The sequence below is a fragment of the Carassius carassius genome, chromosome 17 (genome assembly GCF_963082965.1).
Source record: "Carassius carassius chromosome 17, fCarCar2.1, whole genome shotgun sequence".
Classification (NCBI taxonomy): Eukaryota; Metazoa; Chordata; class Actinopteri; order Cypriniformes; family Cyprinidae; genus Carassius; species Carassius carassius.
The window spans coordinates 29453201-29474219 of NC_081771.1; the positions used below are offsets into that span (position 1 = coordinate 29453201).

Genomic DNA, 21019 nt, shown 5'->3' on the forward strand with positions numbered 1-21019 from the left:
GGTAATCGTTTAAATGTATTAATTTAACATTTTAATTGCATCTTAAGTACAAATAGAAATCCACTCAAGCGATCGACGATTTCCTCCACTAAGCGCAAACAACTGTGATTGGTTCATCCTGACAATCGCTGAGAAAAGTAACAGGTACCATGCGCCTTCATATTTACAGACATTTTGGAACTATTTGTAAAAGAATGTTTCATAAAATAACAAAAAAAACCGTTAAAAGCATGCAAAAAGTACATAATAAAGTATGCTTGCACGGACAAGAGCTTCGTCTTTGTGAAGCTTCCACTACACACACAGAAGAAATACAACTAGACAATACGCATGTGCACAACAGAGATATGCATGTACATATGGTTAGTTAGAAATACAAGTATAAATAATCTATTGGGCATTGCATTTTCTTTTTTACCCAAATATTCTGAGAGGGAAATAATTCTAATTTTACTTCAATTCACAATAGTTTAGAGCTCCGTGGACTTTGTGATTATGTCGCCACCTCGTGTTTGTGTTTTGAACGGCATTCTGCGCAATACATTGTGGGATACACTGTCATGGCGGCGCCCTTACCACAGAAATGACATCTGACTTCAGATATTATTTGCTTAAGTTGATTTTATTTTCACACCTCTGCTTTCAAAGTCTGTATACTGAATGAATTCAGCGGTGCCTGTGTTGAGTGCATTTCCTCTTATTTAGTAAGTAGAAAACGTCACATGAAGGGAAATAATCATGCTGTTAATTTGCCTTGAGCTGCTGTAATGTAATATAACGAACTGTAACATAATGTCAGCTTAATAGATGTATGTAAAGGTACAAAAAGTGCCTTGTTATTAGCGTGTGTTTTATGATTACTTATGAAATTATGGTAATACCATTTTATATAAACATATTTGTATTGTGGTAGTAAAGTCTTTGGTCATGTACCATGCTAATACCATGGTGTTCTTTGAATTGGCTGGAGTACCATGTAAATACAGTGACACACACAGTAATCATTCAGTGCCATTGCATTTATTAAATTATCGTTTGAAACCATAACTGTACTGTGATATGACAGTACATAGAGACCAAATATATTTAGTTATAGGTTCATTTGTGTCAAATCAAAACATTTGCATAAAACAAGCTATTAATATTATATTAATATTCATGATAACCCTCAATTGTCATTTTAAAGTAATTTGTCTTCTTAGTTGTGCTGTATGTGTATTGATTGTCCTGGTTTAATGCACTATTTGCACATTATCTGTATATAAACTGTAGCTTAATTTTTCTTTTTAAATGAGAAAATCTGCAATGAAGCGGATAGCAGGCTTGATTGGCAGGACTGCAGTGTCCTGTTGGCATCATGGGAGCCCACATTTTCCCCCTCTACCTGCACGGGCTCCTGGACCTCCTTACACCTCTCCACAGATCCGACACCTGGCTGCAAAACAGGTCAGTCTCAAAATGTCAAAGCCTTCGCTAATGTTTTTCAGAATAGTTTGAATGCCTTGCGTGCATGCACTGAGCAGAATGTGCTTCGTTTGTCCTGCTGTAGAATAAGGGCCAGTTCAAAGGTCAGAAGATCAAATCCAAGCCATTCAAACTAGAGAAACAACAGAAGCAGGAGGTGGAGATCAAGCAGAGGATGACTGTGTCAGAACTCGCCAAGGCCATGAATAAAGACATTGGTGAGTGTTACCGTGATATGGCCACATGCTCACTAACGCTGCATTTATTTCAATAAAATAGGATTAAAAACAGTAATATTGTGAAACGTTATTACAATTCAAAATTGCTTTTAGTTTTCAATCTTAATGTATTTTAAAATGTAATTCATTTCTTTGATCAAAGCTGAATTTTCAGCATCATTAACTAAATTTTCAGTGTCACATGATCCTTCAGAAATCTAATTCTAATATGATGATTTGCCGCTTAGGAAAAAATTCTCATTATTATCAATGTTGAAAACAGTTGTGCTGCTTCGTATTTTTATGGAAACTGCAATCCTTTTTTTAGGAGTCTTCGACGAATATAAAGTTCAAAATAACAGCATTTATTGAAAATAGCAATCTTTTGTAGCACTGTTATTCACTTTTAATCAATGACATCCACCCATGCTGAATAAAATGAATTTCTGCCGAATAAAATATCTTACAGGCCCCAAATGGTAATAACAGTTGTGTATATCTGTGTTAGATCACGTCTATGAGGCCCTGCTCAACACAGATGTCGTTTTGGACGAGATGGAGCCCGACACAGTGCTGGAGGAGACATGGATCAAAGAAGCAGTAAAGAGATCGGGGATGAAACACAAATGGGCCAAACTCGTAGAAACCAAAGTCCGAGAAAACAAAGACATCCAAAGACAGTGAGAACAATTTAATAACGAGTTTAAATGTGTATCATTTGTCCTTTTCTGTAATTTCTGTTTGAACTGTGGTCAGACCTGCCCCAGATCCCGCTCAGTTAGTTCCTCGGGCTCCAGTGGTGACCATCATGGGTCATGTAGACCACGGGAAGACCACCCTGCTGGACAGTCTGAGGAAGAGTCAGATTGCTGCTCAGGAGGCGGGGGGAATCACGCAACACATCGGAGCGTTTCGGGGTACTGTACACCTCAACATACCAGCACCATTTAGAGTTGATTCTTTATCCTCAGAGACCCGGTGCAGCAGAATTGTAGAATATAATTTGTATGAAGCAATTAAATAATACCTCATTTATACTAAATATTAGTAAAAACTCACATAACTGTAGCTGACACTGAATTCTATCAAGCAAAAGTTTTGGTTTTTGGTTGTTTTTGGTTGCTTGTTCAAGTGAAACAAAATGGTCATAGCACATGACACAAACCCAATTCGCAATGCTTTTGGTATGTACGTACCAAATGTAACAAAAATGCGACGCTGGAGATCAGTACTCAAATCTGTTGCTGCTGTCACACAATAGAGCCTATTCAATTAAAGATACAATTTTTTATCATTATAGGGCGGTTGTGTACACACACCTCCAACACACATTTAAGTTCACACAACTTGTAAAAGTGCATGTAGCATCCAATCACCCTTTAAAAAAAATTTTAAGAGTAAAAAGAAAAAGTGCATCATGAATATCAAAGGGTTAAACTTAAGACAAATAGTAGTTTCTTGACCCCCAGCAATAATTTCCCAGTAATATGTGCTGTTCTTTTTGGCTTCCTCTGTGCTAAGCAAGCACATTTTGTGATCAAACGAGTCCGTTTCCTGTTCAGTTGAGCTGCCCTCAGGTGAGAAGATCACTTTTCTGGACACACCCGGTCATGCAGCGTTTTCTGCCATGCGTGCGCGTGGAGCCATGGTCACTGATATAGTCATCCTGGTGGTAGCAGCTGATGACGGTGTGATGAATCAGACTATTGAGTCCATACAGCATGCCAAAAAAGCCAAAGGTAATATGCAGTTTAAAATTATGATTGAAATTACAATTATAATAAATTCAATCCTGTTTTATATAAATGTTTTTATGTTTATTTTATTGTTTTTACACACACACACACACACACATATATATATATATATATATATATATATATATATATATATATATATATATATATATATATATATATAATGACAAATTGTTATCATTACATTATTATCAATTTTGTGTATTAGCATAATTATGTGTTTTGATCTACAGTGCCGATTATCGTTGCTGTGAATAAATGTGATAAACCTCATGCCGACCCCCAACGCGTGAAAGAGGAGCTTGTAGGCCATGATGTCATCTGTGAGGAGTTTGGTGGGGAAATACAGGCCATCCATGTGTCTGCATTAAAGGTACCATGGTCCCGCCTAATATTTAGACTCTTATGCCACCCTTTAAAATATTTTATGTTATTAGATAACATCAGTAATCACATAATAGCAAAACAAATGTTGACAGGGATTTGTCAGTGTTAATATTTGTTTACTGTTTGAATGTAGATTTTTATTTTAAAGTGGGATACCGGATCACATGACTTTGGAATTATTATATGTGAATATGGCAGCTATTAGCAAGTAATCTCTCTTCAGGGGGATCATTTAGTAGAGCTGGCAGAAGCCACGGTGACGCTGGCAGAGGTCCTGGAGCTGAAGGGCGACCCCACAGGCCTGGTGGAGGGAACGGTCATCGAGAGCCGCTCAGACAAAGGCAAAGGGTGAGTGTGAACGAGACATCCTTACACTGCCAGAGATTCATGAGAACTACACGTTATATTATATCAGCTGTTGTGTTTCCACAGGCCGGTGACCACAGCCATCATCCAGCGCGGCACTCTGAGGAAGGGCTGTACGCTGGTGGCAGGAACGTGCTGGGCTAAAGTGCGCTTCATGTTTGATGAGTATAATCAGGCCATGAGTGAGGCCGGACCCAGCATCCCGGTGGAGATCGTGGGCTGGAAGGATCTTCCCTCTGCTGGCGAGGAGATCCTGGAGGTGGAATCAGAGGTGTCTTAAAAACCTTTTCAGAGAGCCATAGTCTACATTTTTGGAGCATTTTGTGTGGTACTACCGGTCAAAAGTTTGAAATCAGTAAGATTTTTTAATGTTTTAAAAAATTATCTTATGCTCACAACCAAGGCTGCATTTATTTGATCAAAAATACTGTAATATTGTGAAATATTATTACTATTTAAAACAACTGTTTTCTGTTTTATTCTAAAATATTTTAAATGTAATTTATTCCTGGTGCAAAGCTGTATTTTCAGCATCATTACTTCAGTCTTCAGTGTCACATGATCCTTCAGAAATCTAATGTTCTGATTTGCTGCTCAAGAAACATTTTATTATTAATGTTAAAAACTGTAATTCTGCTTAATTCTTTTAAAACAGCCTAATTCTTGTGGAAACCATGATTTTTTTCAGAAAGTTAAAACTTACTAAAAAAAAAAATACTTGAAATAAGAATCGTTTGCAGTATTATAAATTTCCATAGTGTTTCATTTGATCAATTTAATGCATCTTGCTGAATAAAAGTTACTTTTTTAATCTTACACCAAACCTTTGAACAGCAGTTTCACAGTTTCTACAAAAATATTAAGCAGCAAAAACTATTTCTAACGTTTGCTATTATTAAAAAAGGAAGGATCATGTGACACTGAAGACTGGAGAATTATGCTGAAAGCTTTGATCACAGGAATAAATTACATTCTAAAATATATTAGCGTAGAAAACAGTTATTTTAAATTGTAATAATATTTCACAAAATTACTGGGGGTTTTTTTTTGAGCGTATGAGACTACTTTCAGAAGCATTCAAAAATCTTACTGATTGTAAACTTTTGACCAGTAGTCTGATATGTTATGATCTGATTTTCACATTCCCTCTCTCAGCAAAGGGCCCGTGAGGTGGTGGAGTGGCGCAGCTACATGGAAGAGCAGGACAAGATGAAAGAAGACCAGCGGGCCATCGAAGCCAAGCAGAAGCAGCATCAGGAGAGCTATAAGAAGGACAGGGAGAGCATGGCCCATCTCTCCTGGAGACAGAGGAGGGCAGCCCTGTACCGGGCCAACAAACACAAACTCTCCCACAGGCTCAGTGAGAAAACTGAGATAGAGGAACTCACACTGCCCATCATCGTCAAAGGTCAGATCACAGATCCTCTGCTTTAAGAAGAGTTTGATCATTTTAGCAAAACATTCAAGCCAAAATAAAATGCATGATGAATTGTTCACAATAATATCAATAACACGCATTTAATATATATGTACAGTATAAGGATGATTTACATTTCATGGCTGACCAATAATATTTCATGATGTGCGAAATGAAGCTCCACACTAAATTTTTTTTAGGTGATGTGGACGGCTCAGTGGAGGCGATTTTGAACATCCTGGAAAGTTACGATGCTGATGATCAGTGTGAGCTGGATGTGGTACATTTTGGAGTGGGCGACATCTCAGAAAGAGACATTAACTTGGCAGAGACGTTCTCAGGTAGGAATCCACAACAGCCAATGGAAAAGAAATCACTGCTTTCATTCATTCAGATCAGTGCTTCTCAACCAGAGACCCCCGTGTGGGACCTCCACACACTTCCAAATGTCGTAAAATGGCATAAAATAATTTGAAATAAGCCATAACAGCTAAAAAATAAGATAAAAGCGTCATCATATTTATTATTGAATTCAATAACTAGATTTTTATTTAGGAACCAGAGTTCAAACTTGGGAAAACCTGGATATATGATGAAATTTGATTTATTTATTTCTGGAATATTAATGCAATTTTAAAAAGTCATGGAAATTTGCATGATGAATATAAACTGATCTAGTGGCAAGCTCCTTGCAAAAAAAACTATCACAAATGACTAGAATAGTTATAAATTAGACTTTTATAGTTATAGAAATGTGAAAATATATTACTAATAAAAAGCGTAAAACAAGTACATTCATCAGTTACTTCTAGAGTTATGGAATTTATATATATAAATATGCCACTCATGGTTTGTATGAAAGTTTGAAAATGAGCAGCTTTGTAATTACAGCAAAATTACCAGAAATTTCTTGAAGACTTTCAGTTATCATCCTTGATTACCACTGATTTAGAGCCTTTAAATGAACTATTGTTTTAATTTTTGGTTTGCTTTGTCAAAGTGTCAAACTTTCTGCTATTTTCTTGAATTCTCTCTCTATCCCCCTCATTGTTCAGGAACCATATATGGGTTCAATGTCGCGGCAAATAAATCGATTCAGCAGATGGCTGCAAAGAAGGGCATTCCCTTAAGATTACACAGAGTCATCTACAAACTCATAGATGAACTCAAAGACGAGCTGAGCAGCAAACTGACCCCGAGCACAGAGGAAAATATCATCGGTGAGTTTAACTTTAATAGCACATATGGCTGATTTTAAACTTTATTTTCTCTATTAAAAGATGATTCTTTAGCTTCTCCAGTCATGCTTCCCTTACAACCAGGCCTAGATAAATGAGGACTTTCCTGCACAGATTTTGATCTGCAGATTAAAACACAGTAAAATGTGTTAAGTGGAGCTGAGAGTGCTACAGACAACATTGGTAACTGAAAGCATGACAAATTAGTCAAAATACTTCAGTGAAATGAACATCACTGAAACAGAAACTTAAACTAGTGCTGTGTAAATGAAAGAATGAGGTTGGCTGTCTTTCTTGCCCTTTAGCATTGCGTTTTCTCCCTCACGCTTCAGGTGAGGCCTCGGTTCTGGCCACGTTTGATGTGACGGTTGGGAAAAAGAAGATCCCAGTGGCTGGCTGTCGAGTTCAGAAGGGCCAGCTGGACAAAAAGATGAAATTCAGACTTGTTCGAGGGAGAAACATTCTTTGGGAAGGTACACTTATGCCAGTTAGCTGTTAAATACATCCTAAAATGTATTTTTTTTTCATGCACTTGTTTTCTCCATCAGGATCCGTGACTGCTCTGAAACATCTGAAGGATGATGTTCTGACAGTAAAGACAGGCATGGAATGTGGTCTCTCTCTAGATAACGAAGAACTTGAATACAAACCTGGGGATGAAATTATTTGTTACAGTGAATCTGAGATCAAACAGAAAATTTCTTGGGATCCGGGATTTTAAGGGACTGCATTTGGATCAGTATACTATGATGTGTAGTTTGCATGCACCTGCAGTAGCTACAACAAAGCTAGCTGAAGCAAACCTACACCGTCATCAACAGATAATAATAATAATAATTAAAAAAGAAAAAAAGTAAAATTTGATTGTCTTCATTTTGACTCTAGATATCAGGACTGAACTAAGTGTACATAATGTATCTTGTAATGTAAATAAAAATGAAGAGACATTTTCAAAAAGTGTTTTTTTGAAAAGTATTATGATTTTCATCCTACTTCACACATTTCATATTTTTACATTTATCACACAATGTCGCTTTTGTAATACATTAAATATATTTTTAGAAGTCAAGATGGAAATTAAATTCCTGGGATATGGGGCAAAAACCACACACACATCATATTTAAGGAAGGTAAAGTTAAAAGCTAACATCATATCTTTGTTCCCTCAAAATGTGTCATTTTTAAGAACCAGGGTTCCCAAACTTGGATATATTCACATTTTAAGTGTAATTTCCAGAACTGATTTTTTTTTTTAAAATAGAATCTTAAGTCATGTGCATTTTATGACAAGTATGATTTTTCTAGATATCTCAAGCTCTAAAATATTTTGAGCTTCAGCTTTGAAAATGATAAGCATAAGTTATATTTAAGGTAAAAGAATATTCCAGTGCAAAATGAAAGATAACCCATCTAAAATAGATTTTGTATTCTGCATGTCCTGTTACCAAGCATCATTATCATTTTATCCAACTTCTCACTTTAGCATTTTAATAATGTTAAACCCCCCATCAAAGTTCTATTAAACAAGACTCAAGAGACTTTTCAATGTGGCAGGCCAATTTTATTTACAAAGTACAAATTCAGAACAGACAATCTCCTGTATTACACAGAGCATGTTGTCAGGACTGTACTTCACTTGTCCTCTGGTTTGTTGAAGCAGTAAGTCAGGCAGCACTTCCCGCAGTAATGACGGTCAAAGTGGCTGGCCATGAACACTCCGGCTCCACACTCATCTGCAGGACACTCGCGGCGCAGGCGGTGGATCTTGCCGTTCTCATCAACCTGAGGATCAAGACAGACAGCATGAAATCATACTAGCAACTCCCAAAGCAGAATGGAGAACACATGCAGCTAGCAAAAAAAGACTGTCTGAATCTCACTGTTAAAACTGACCTTGTAATATTTGAGCACAGCGAGCTTGACCTTCTTTCTCTTGTGCTTGTTCTTCTTGGGGGTGGTGTAGGACTTCTTCTTCCTCTTCTTAGCACCACCACGCAGTCTCAGCACAAGATGCAGTGTGGACTCCTGAATGCATAATCAATGAAGTTAGTTGAAGTATATTACATGATGGGAAAAGCAATTAATTAACCTAAACTTTTATTTGACTTGTTCCATTATTCACTAACCTTCTGAATGTTGTAGTCAGACAGGGTGCGTCCATCCTCCAGCTGTTTGCCAGCAAAGATCAACCTCTGCTGATCAGGAGGGATCCCTGCATTCAATTCATGTAGAAGTCAGACTTTTGTCATAACGTCTGCAATGGTGTTAAGTGTGTACATGCATGCATAATATATATATACACACACACGCATGCATTTTCATCAAAGTTGTCTCAAGTCCTGTGTGTTCTTGTCTTAGGACCACCTTGGTTAACTTATTTATAAATAAAGGTTCATACAAATATTTTATATTTACATATATATTAGATAAGAGAGAGCAGGGAACTTACCTTCCTTGTCTTGAATCTTAGCCTTGACATTTTCAATAGTATCAGAGGGCTCAACCTATATGCACCGAAAACAAAGAGCCATTTATCGTTAACCTACAGGAGGACAAGGGAAATCGAACAACTTTTCCAAATCACAAACCACTGACTCCGAGGTCTAATCCTGATATTTGTGGTGTTTTTCTTTTGTTGAACATTTTGAATTTAAAAAGAAATCGTTGATACGTTTTTTAAATTATTAATCTGATATCTTATTTTATGTAGATGAACAATTCTTACACTGTAATGGACACCTATTAATATTTAGTCTGTGAACTTAACCTAAATTTCAGTTTAAACAGCACAATTAAATATATATATATATTTATATTAAGCATTCAATTGTTGTATGCACATTATTTACATACAACTCACATTTATTTCCAGTCTCCTCTAGGGTTACTGTACCAATGTAACGTTAGCGAACCACATGACTTGAAGCTAGCATTATTTAGGTCTTCCGTGTTAACGTTAAATATAAAAATACAGCATTTATTTGCGTCATAACTCTACATATTCTAAAAAATTGATATGATGTTATATCATAGGCCCAGCTTTGCAGTAAAATAAAAGCTGGAGTGTCGAAGTGTCTCGTGCGGCTCGTCTGCGCCTCACCTCGAGGGTGATGGTTTTCCCCGTTAGGGTTTTCACGAAAATCTGCATGTTTGTGTTCAATCCACCTGTGTATAAGACAGAAGTAAATGTTTCTGGGTCATTTAAAAGCATTTATATATGCGAATATCATATTTATTTCGCCATTGTTCGGTCGTTACCGTCACTCACCACCAGCTCTTAGATGGCGGAAATCGAAAAGGGTCCTTCAAACGGAACAGCGTGCTCTTCAGTGCTGTTAGGCTGTCCGACAAACTGCCTGAAGAGAAAACAAATCACACAAAAAAAGTTATAGTCAGTATTTAACAGTATTCAAATGGTTAATTTCAGTTTTTAACTAGCAGTATATACGCCGCTATTTTAACCATTAACATATAACTATTAACTATATCATTTTGTATTTACATGATTTTAATAATGTTAAAATCGAATATTTTAATGATACTGAACACATTACAGTGTCTGCAGATTCAAACATTATGTCGACTGATAAATGTGTATCTCTACATCTGAAACTTCACATAAAGTGAAAAACACCTTTGCCCCATAGAATAAAATCTCATGTTTTTTTATTTTTTTTAGTAAACGGTATTTTAAAACTTTGCCGTCTACGTTTTGTACTCATAGACTGTATAAAAATTTAGGTTGTACTGCTTCAATTATATTTTTGTATTCGGCAGAACTGTATATCCGGCAGGCACCAGGGGCGCTATAACAATTGCACTCTGTTTTATTTACAGTCTATGGTGGCTGGTGGCAGTCTATGGTTGCACTACATAAATGTTGAAAGAAGAGGATTTGAGAGTTGCCCACCAGTAATGAAAAATGTGGTCACTTTTTTCATATTGCTGTTTCATATGCATGCAGTTACAAAGTCTTCCTGACGAGCACGCTAAGGTTTTTCTTCCTCTTCGATGTAGGCCTAGACTATTAGATGATACATCATTTGCAGTCCTTTACGAACCATATGGTTTTTGGCCAATATACCCAGTTAACTGCACAACACTTCTTAAGTGAATATTGTGTGATCTTGGTTTTGTAACCAGAGGCAACAGCCGGTGCATAACATGGCTCCTGTTTCATTTCTCATTGCCAAAAATCAAATATTTTGCTCTGCAGAACTGCAGAATGAGGAAACTGAGCGCTTTGTAGTTGTGCATTGTAGTTGAGTTTGTGAACAGCATGTTCATATATACGTCAGCACACCATTTAAAAGAATGTTGCACATTGATACTATTATTTACACATGAATATGCAATGGCCTTTAGATCCAAAATAAGTGACCCAGCAGGCATGAGTTATTACTGTTGACATCTAGATGTTACATGGTGTTATAGAGTTGCTCCATGAAGAAAGCAGCCAGTGCAAGCCTGAAAAACTGTGTGTGCCATGACACGTAGTGTTCCAAAAACAGGACTGTCTCCGCCTGCCCTGTGATAAATGCTCAGGGGGAAGGACCAAGCAAAACAGATCACAGCTGAGAAACAAGGGTGGAGTCAGATCTAAACAGCTGTGTAGTTGTAGGTCTGACATGAGAGAGCAGTATTTCTGCATCTATGAATACTCTCAGACAAAGGATAGTTTGCCCCCATATACAATATATGGGGTGACATGAAGAATCAGAAACTGAGACAGACTTAGATGTTAAGAAACCTGCAAAGCTACTGTGAAAAGTTTTAGCCACTTGTGTAAAAAAAATGCTGTAAAGTGAGGGTGCTTTCAAAAATAATGTCATACATAGGTGCACAAATTATTTATCATTATGTATCTCTCTGTGTGGAGCACTGGCTGTTAATCTCACTGGATTATTACAATTGATGGAAAAATTATGTTTGGAAACTGACACGCTAGTAATATATATATATATATATATATATATATATATATATAAATATATATATATATATATATATATATATATATATAGCATTTTTATTTCAGTTTTAGTTTTAGTATTTTTCAAAAACAAAATGAATGAGGGTGAGTAAAAACAGAATTTTCAATATTTTTTCGCTTATAACACTGTTTACTTTTCATGGGGAGCTTTGTGCATCATATCCTAAATCTTCAATTTAGGATATGATGCATGAACGTTCAGTGTAGTAACATCTCAGCAATTATAATGAGTCTTACTTCTATAAACAAGGCAGTTACTGGCAAAATCCCCTAAGCCATTACTAATGTTATTATTGGGTTGTTTGTTTGTTATATAGAATTAAATAGTTGAAGATAAGCTTGTGCAGTGTGATAATAAGGGATTGTTTGCTTATGTAAATGATGTTCATTGCCAAGTGAAGCCACACCCTTGCTGTAAGTGAGTCTGGATGAGCTTTAAGTGGAGATCACAGTTCATTGCACTGCAAATTCCACTGTTAAAAACCAGGCAGATTCTTCTTCCAAATTTGGAACAACAAACCCACAAAACACCCTGAACAGAAGAAGACTAATGTTAATCTCAAAGAAACCTCCTGATATATGAGTTTTCTATGAGTGGGATGTCTCTTCCTCCCTATAATACTTTTGACACTTTACATTTCAGGGGCTAGTGTAAGGATGACATTTAACTGATTTGCTTAAAATCATGGTAATTTGTCATTAAAAGCATAGTGCACCTCAAAATGAAAATGCTGTCAACATTTACTCACTTATCAAATTGTTCCAAACTTCTGAGTTTCTCTCTTCTGTTGAGCACAAAAAAAGTTATTTTGAAGAATGTTACTAACTAAACAGTTGACGTTAGCAATTGAATTTTAAAGTATAGAAATAAAAAAATACTATGGAAGTCAATGGACCATCAATTGTTTGGTTTGCAACATTCTTCAAAATATCTTTTTTTGTGTGTGTGTTCAACAGAAGAAGAAAAAGACTAAATCCAGGATAAGGCGTGACCTTACTTATAGGTGGCTTAATTATGAATGAACCTTAACCTTAGCAATGAACCTTAGATCATCAAAGATCAAGATGATTGTGAATGTTTAAGAAAGGAAGGTCTGGGAGACTCCCTTTCCCCCTACTTAGTATGACTAAGATGATAGCACTCCATTTTTGTGGGAAATAAGTATTGCACTACATTGACTCACTGCTATGAATTTCAAGAATACTGCTACACGAATCAGCAACTTGAATAATGTGATTAAAGCTAATCTTTTCACTGTAAAATGATTTTATTCTGAGATCTAAAAATATATTCCTGCATCCCTTCTCTTGCAGAAGATGGATTATTACTTGACTTTTGCACAAGCCAAAAAAAGATAAGATCAGAAAGAACTAACAAGCAGGCCAGATTAAAAGATGTGCACCAAACGTCTCTATGATTAATCAGTCAGTAGAAGCAAAGGGCAGGTTATCAGTCAGCCCATGCTGGCATGATTCCAGCGCAGCACAAAGACTCTGCAGAACCGGTTTGGTACATTGCTTCCCCATTGGCGTCTGGATGACAATGGAGACTGCAGTATCTGGAGAGGACAAACTATCCCTCAAATCTGCCTTTGTCTCCTTTTAACAGCACAGAAGACAGACAATGACATCTGCCCAGCAGACATGCACTGACTCACCACAATCTGCAATAAAACAAGATAACAAGAAGACTTAAAAGATAAGATAACTTAATGTATTGTAACAGCTAATGATCAATAGCTCAAAAGTTGCTATTTTTGACCATAATTATAGTAATTGGTTGCTAAGACTTGCATCATTGCTTTTGTTAAGGTTTTTAAGTGCACTGTACATTTTTCAAGTGATCAGACTTGAAGTTAAAGGAGAGACCCAAGACATATCTAGATATAATGATGAGGGTATAAAGTATTTTTACTAGATGTCTCGTCAGTCTGGATCCGCCTGGATTCCTTTGTTGATCGATCTTTCAGCTGCATGTGTGACATTTACATTACATACAGTATATGCTCCAAGTACACAATGTTCAGAATTTCCTGGAGCATAGCCGAACAGCCATAACCTATAAAGCCAGAGAAGAAATGTGAAATAATAGTCAATAAATAAAGAATAACTAAAAGAATGTAATTTATTGAACCTTTGGATGAAATCTAAAAAAAGATGTTTTGTAGCCAATGTTTTTGATTTGTTTAGTATTTTTCATTTCATAGCATTGTGCCATAAAAGACAAGGGGAAAAAAAATCTCAGTTTTATTAAGAAATATTCAATTTGTCACTGTTATTTATATGACCACAAAGTAGTGCAAATGTATGTGTATGTAAATCAATTAAATCCATATAACAGTATAACAGTTTCCACTCTGTTACTCTTAATCTACTGTAGTAAGATTATATTTAAATACTTAATTTTATAATTAAATCCCTGTAGTTTTTATTTTGGGAGGGCGAAACATATAATGCAGTGCAATGATGATGGAGAAAAAACTGATTAAAGTTCCACAACTGCCTTTTGTATCATATTAGATATAAACATTTTAACAGTTTGATATTTTATTTATTTATTTTCTATATTGAATCAATTAACCTAAGTTGCTTCAGTCCACCAAATGTTTATTAGGGCCATACTAAGGCATACTAAGAATGTAAAAATTATTCTTATGTTTATTTAGATAAAAATCATTAGAAATTTCGAAGTGAAAAGACACGTGTACCGTGATCTGAATGGGGAAATTTCATTAAAATTATAAAAGGCCTGTTACTTGCTAAAAAAGTATGAACTACCAATAAGAGGGCATAAGGCATTGAAAATTGTGTGAAATAAGTTTTTCAGCAAAGTATATCATATTAAAGTGATATGATACAAATTATTGTGATACACATTGTGACTCAGATTCAGATTCAAACAAGTCTAACATAAGTCTTAGTTTATGTTGTAATACATCGACTAACAATGACTCATCTGAATAAATGTATTCTAAACTATTCAATGATTTCACAATCAACACACAAGATGTTATGCTTGTATCATGAATATAGTCAAGGGTTAGAGATTGTTGCTTGCATGGCATCAAATTTCTAGTTGATTTCATTAAACAGTGGCTACATCTTGCAAATATTAAGAACATTTAACTAATATTTACGTATAAGAACAAAGGCAATCTACCAGTGCATTTTCAAACCACTGTGAATTTATAAACTGCTCAAAATGCATCACTCAGCCATTTTCCACATTTCTGCTAAGGAAGAGAAATATGGGGTTAGAATTGTTGCATTATTCCAAATAAATAGATTATGATCCACAAATAAATGTAACGAGATTCACAAAAATATATCAAATTCACAAATGAATATAAAGAGTTTCACAAAAAAAATTAAAACTCACAAATAAATAAAATGAGATTTGCAAATAAAAAAAAATATATTTACAAATGTGTTTAATGTCACAAACACAACTCTACCTGGTATTTATTTGTGAACCGCTGTCTGTGCATTTGTAAATCACTGCACGCATTTGTGGATCGGTTCCTGTGCATTTGTGGATTTGAAACACTTCTAGCGTCGACGTGCAGATAAATCCACAAATAAGTGGACTCCACCCACCGTTTACTCAAGCCAATCAAATAACGGCCACATTGAGCTGACCAATCGTAGCACGTTATCGCTTCAACCAATCACGTTTTGGCTTACAGCCAGGGGAACTGCGGGAATAGACACCGAACTTGAGACCAACAACAGACAGTCAGGGCATTTCTCAATACCAAGTTCGCAGAGTCTGGACTTCCGTCCTTCCGAGTTTGGACATGCCAAGTTGGACTCAGAAGAACGAACTCTCGAGGACGGGAGGACGCGAGTCCAGTCATTCTACAAATGGAACGGCAGCGTACTTGATAGCTTCACTCAGCATGCATGTTTTACTTGAATTAACTTCTTTTTTATTTTCAATATATTAAATATATTAGTATTAAAAAACTAATATTTACCTACTCTGATTATTTTCACTTTATATTTATAATGAAATTGAATATAATATTAAACGACTGTCTCTTTTTTATTTTAAAAACTATTAAACATTAATATGTGGTTCAGGTAACATTAATACTGTGATTATATTTACGTCGTTCAAAATAAATAAAATATGTGGAAACAACTGCCTCTTTTCATTAAGAACAATCTAGCAATAAACCCACTCAGCTACAATTTAAATAATACGGTTGAAAAGTGTAAATCAATTGTAAATAAGTGTAAATCAAAATGGAACAGCTTAGGATTGCCATTGCAATTGCTATTTATCAAGATGCTGAAGAGGAGGCTGCCGAACGGAAGAGACGAATCCTTCAAAGAAAAGCCAGGATGCAGCGGAGGATGGCGAAGAGACGTGCCATATTAGCATGTCTCTCTAGCATTGTACGTTTTTCTAATTATTCTTTCTTCATAAACTGCCCATATACTTATGTGGACTTAGTTAGGTATATCCAAATGAAAAGTCATAATAAAAATTTATTATAATGTATCATATAGGCACCCTATCAACAGACTACAAAGTACTATCTCACAAAAAGTTATGTAAACTATTGCAGGGATGTAATGAGACAACATTAGATTTTTCAGTATACCAAATAAACTGACAAGTACAATAGGTTTGACAGTTGATAACATTTAAATTAACTAGCTTACACTTCACACACCTTTTATTTGTCTTTGTGGTGCTCAAATAAGTTTATAGTTTATCATCTTTATATAGCTAGGTGCACATCATATTACTGCATTAACACAAACAGGACAATTTAATATCTATAATAATCATATAGGCTACAACTTTTAGACTCTGGGATGAATGTTGTGCTAGAGCTTATCAATAAATGAATGAAACCGAAATAGAGTATAAAGAAATACTTCACGAAAAGAGCAAATGTTAGAGGGAGATTTAATTATGGCAGATTTTAGTAAATTTTAGACAAAATCCTTAAAACAACTGAGTATATAGCTTATATTAAATCCAAAAATATAATAAATACAATGCAACGACAGTACATATAGTAACAACTTTTTAAAAGCAATACATATAACAAATACATAATACAACAAAAGTAAAAACATTCTTAATATATTATCTATATATTTTAACAGGAACAAAGTCCCACTCGCAGGTATTCACAGATCAATGACCAGGTACCAATCCTGGTCAAGTTTTTTTCTGGAGAGGATTTAAAGGCAGCTTTCAGGCTCTCCAGGATCAGCATCAACATGCTGGTACAGATGCTGCCCCGTCAAAAAGCCCATGGATGGAGCCGTGAAATTGAAGTACTTGTTACGGTTTATTGGCTTGCCTGTGGAGCATCCTACAGGGTCACATCAGATGACTTCAGCATGCCACTTTCAACAGTTTGTAGGACTGTTCACAATGTTGTGGAGGAGATGATGACCATCCTCCACAAAATTATTCATTTTCCAAAAGCAGAGGAAATGGATGAGGTGGGGGGCCTTGCTGGCCATGAGGCATTCCGCTGTGCTGCTGGTGCCACATCAGGATTGTTCCTCCTGCAATGCCACAAAAAAGATGCTACATAAATAGAAAGATCTTCCCTTCCATCATTCTACAGGGCACCTGTGATGCTAAAGGCATATTTATAGATGTGTATATTGGCAATCCAGGCTCTGTACAGGATGCCCTTGTGCTGCGCAGATCACCAAGGTACCATCAGGCTTTGTATTCACCAGCTGGATACTATCTTTTGGGAGATGGGGGATACCCTTGCTTGCAGCATCCTATTGCAATCATGACCCCATACCGCCAGCCTGTCGCAAGTAAGAACACTTTTTTTATGTCAGACAGACAGACACACACACACGATAAACCAAATTTTTACTGTTATGAATTTGCAATACACTACACATTTTCTACACGATTTTTGATTAACAGGCCAAGTTGAAGCCCGATACAACAGGCATTATGCACAAGCACGGAACATCATCGAGCGCACTTTTGGGATGTTAAAAACTCACTGGCGTGCAATTTTCTTGCGGGCCCTAGAGATCAGGCCACTGTTCGCCCCAAAGGTGATTGGTGCCTGTTGTATCCTCCACAACATCTGTGTGATGGGAGGTGATCTCTTGGAGGAGGAGGAGGAAAGCCAAGGACAAGAAGACAGCGAAGATGGTGAGAATGCAGCAGTGGGTGAGAGGGACCTATCAGGGAACCATCTCCGAGGACGTCTGGCTGCTCAGCTTTCTTCTCCCGTGGAACTGCCTGGGTGTCTAACTGAACAGTACTACATCTAGACAGTAAACCTTTCCAGATGTTGTCATGTTCATTAAAAGAGCAACATAAACAGTTGAAATAGCTATGACATTAATTAGAAAGATAGGTATGAATAAATGTGCAAGTAGATGGGTATAGATACATTTATACGTTTTCTTAATGTTGGTATGTTCTTCTTGAGATTTAACTGCATGATTGTAAATAATTGTATACCACTATAGACATTGGATATTACATTATTTTATATTATTTGTGTTTTTGTTGTAAATATAAAGAATACACTGTTGCTATAACAATGATTTGCCAGGGTTGAAATTGAAACATTCATTTTTATTTTTTTTTATTCAAATAATCTATATAAAATCATTTATCATTAAATACAACATTAATTTAGAATTTATTAAGTTTTTCTAAAAGAGAAATATGTCTCTGCTCTGGCTGTTGCTGCCCTCTCTCTCTCCTCTTCTCTCGCCAATGCTTCTCTCTCCCTCTCCTCTTCCCTCTCTGCCTGTTCTTTTAGAAACTAAAGAAGAGCCTGGCTGTCCCGTCGCCTCTTTCTTGACTGCTGGCTACTCCTGGCTTCCACAGAAGGGGCTGAACCTGGTGTGCTGACTGAGCCACCTGTAGTGGCAGTGGGTTTGATGCAACAACTCGAGTGCAGCATCCATTGCAGTGTACCACTGCCAGGTGGCAGCAGTCACACTACCGGCCTCTACCCCTTTTCCTGTGGGTGGGTCCCTAAGCTCCTGAAATAAAGCAAAATGCTGTCATGTTCTCACCTCACGTTGTTCCACACTTTTAGACATTTTTTATTTTTGCTCTACACAGAGGAAGATATTCTTAAGAATTTTTGTAACCTAACAGTTTGAGGCACCAAAAAATTACACATGTCAGTGGTGCCCCAGAACTCTTAGGTTACAAATATTCTTCCTTTGTGTAAAGCAAAAAAAAAAAAAAAAAAGAATAAATAAATAGTGTATACAGGTGTGAAACAACTTAAAATTGTAGGTGAATGGCAGAATGTTCATTTTGGGGTGAACTATTCTTTTTACAGTCTCAGAGTAAACAATGTAAACGGAGTAAACTACATTTTACAAAATAAAATGTAAGGGCCAATGCATCTATGTTAGGTTTCAAATATGACCGGAAAGTCTTTACACACATCTTGGTAAGCCTCTTTCAGTAACAGAAAGTAGAGAAACAGGCAGATTACCTTGTATTTATCTTTTAGGTTATTCAATTTTTTCTTTGCCTGTTTGGCAGTTATGGCCAAACCAGAAGTGGAACAAAATGCCTATAGGCAAAACAAACCCATAAAGATTTACATGATTCCACTTCAATAACGTATTCATTCTTATGGATGAAGACTGTCCAAATCTAGCTCCAAACCTTCAGACATGCAGGGAATTATACAAGCACTCAAAATGAATACTCACTCCCATCAACTTTTGGAGGAATTGCGCCTCCCGGTGAAAAGCCTTTCGTTGGCCGCCCGCCACTCTATCAAGGCCCGAGTTTCCTCAGCAGTCCCTTGATAAAAAATAATGCTTAATTTAAGTTGATGAAAAATAATACAATTATAAAAGAATTTGTAAAAAAAATGTAAATAAAGACAAGCAAACTATTTGGTTAAAATGACAAGAGCACTCTAAAATAAGGTTTGCATTTGATATAAGTATCGTTAGGCAAACGTTAGTTAGGAAACTTTTCCCTCAGGCAAAACAATTGCCCATTAGATATACCCAAAGCAAAATATATCAAATGTTTATCCACTACAGAATCAACACAGGCAGCCCCATATTTTACAAAATGTTACAGGGCCTAGCTACTTTTTAGGAGGACTTGCCGAGGGTTAGGCTACTTTTCAACTCGTAACGAAATCGTCTGAGCAAATTTTCAAATAGTTCCTTAAAATTCGACGGTAGCTTTGAAGTTTAAACAACATTCTGGCATCAAAGCTCTTAGAACTACGTTACATTTTGTGATAAAACAACAATAGTATTTCGAAATGTATAACTTACAGTTGTGAGTTTTCTCCTCCGCCATTGATGCTAACCTGGTTCGAGCTGAATTCTGGGTTATGGCCCGTATCAAGTCCGCACAAGTCACCTCTCCATGCATCCTCGGTAAAAGGAGCGGAGCAAGAACACATCCGGGGATTTGAACTGGACTTGGCTAGATGTGAACTTTGAAAAGGGAAACAGTACTTGGGCAGCGACTGATGACATTTCACAAGTCCACAAGTAACGTTACAGACAAGTACGCACAACATGGCCGATCAGGCAAGACGCCCCCCCGGATTTAAGCCAAAACGTGATTGGTTGAAGCGATAACGTGCTACGATTGGTCAGCTCAATGTGGCCGTTATTTGATTGGCTTGAGTAAACGGTGGGTGGAGTCCACTTATTTGTGGATTTATCTGCACGTCGACGCTAGAAGTGTTTCAAATCCACAAATGCACAGGAACCGATCCACAAATGCGTGCAGTGATTTACAAATGCACAGACAGCGGTTCACAAATAAATACCAGGTAGAGTTGTGTTTGTGACATTAAACACATTTGTAAATATATTTTTTTTTATTTGCAAATCTCATTTTATTTATTTGTGAGTTTTATATTTTTTTGTGAAACTCTGTACATTTATTTGTGAATTTGATATATTTTTGTGAATCTTGTTACATTTATTTGTGGATCATAATCTATTTATTTGGAATAAAGCAACAATTCTAACCCCATAGAGAAAGCACCCCTTTCACCACTCACCCAATGAAATACTCAGAAACTTCCAAACTCCGCCCCTAATTAAGAGAGTAACCGTGCACGCAACGAGGTTTCACTGTTCAGCCAATAAAATAGTTGGAAAAATTTGCATATACTTCCCCTAACTAAGCGTCTAAATAGTTGCGCCGATTTTCTGCATTT

At 36.4% G+C, this 21019-nt stretch overlaps 2 protein-coding genes across 4 annotated transcripts; one reads left to right on the plus strand and one right to left on the minus strand.

The window, feature by feature from the left end:
• The first annotated feature begins 520 nt into the window (after positions 1-520).
• On the plus strand, positions 521-7790 carry mtif2 (mitochondrial translational initiation factor 2). 2 transcript variants are annotated; one of them, XM_059571700.1, is made up of 14 exons: positions 521-704; positions 1273-1446; positions 1550-1682; positions 2191-2362; positions 2439-2599; positions 3245-3421; positions 3673-3812; positions 4050-4174; positions 4259-4463; positions 5348-5600; positions 5810-5950; positions 6665-6829; positions 7180-7320; positions 7396-7790. In XM_059571700.1, exons 2-14 carry the CDS (start codon positions 1291-1293, stop codon positions 7566-7568), a joined length of 2142 nt encoding a protein of 713 aa, XP_059427683.1. In that variant the 5' UTR covers positions 521-704; positions 1273-1290; the 3' UTR covers positions 7569-7790. The 2 variants fall into 2 exon arrangements, with proteins under 2 accessions (XP_059427683.1, XP_059427684.1); XM_059571701.1 differs by having other exon boundaries at positions 522-704; positions 1296-1446.
• A 596-nt stretch (positions 7791-8386) lies between these two features.
• On the minus strand, positions 8387-10159 carry rps27a (ribosomal protein S27a). 2 transcript variants are annotated; one of them, XM_059571702.1, is made up of 6 exons: positions 10116-10159; positions 9948-10012; positions 9297-9351; positions 8974-9059; positions 8741-8872; positions 8387-8629 (listed from the first exon to the last, which is right to left on the minus strand). In XM_059571702.1, exons 2-6 carry the CDS (start codon positions 9993-9995, stop codon positions 8480-8482), a joined length of 471 nt encoding a protein of 156 aa, XP_059427685.1. In that variant the 5' UTR covers positions 9996-10012; positions 10116-10159; the 3' UTR covers positions 8387-8479. The 2 variants fall into 2 exon arrangements, with proteins under 2 accessions (XP_059427685.1, XP_059427686.1); XM_059571703.1 differs by having other exon boundaries at positions 10106-10141.
• Positions 10160-21019: the final 10860 nt, after the last annotated feature.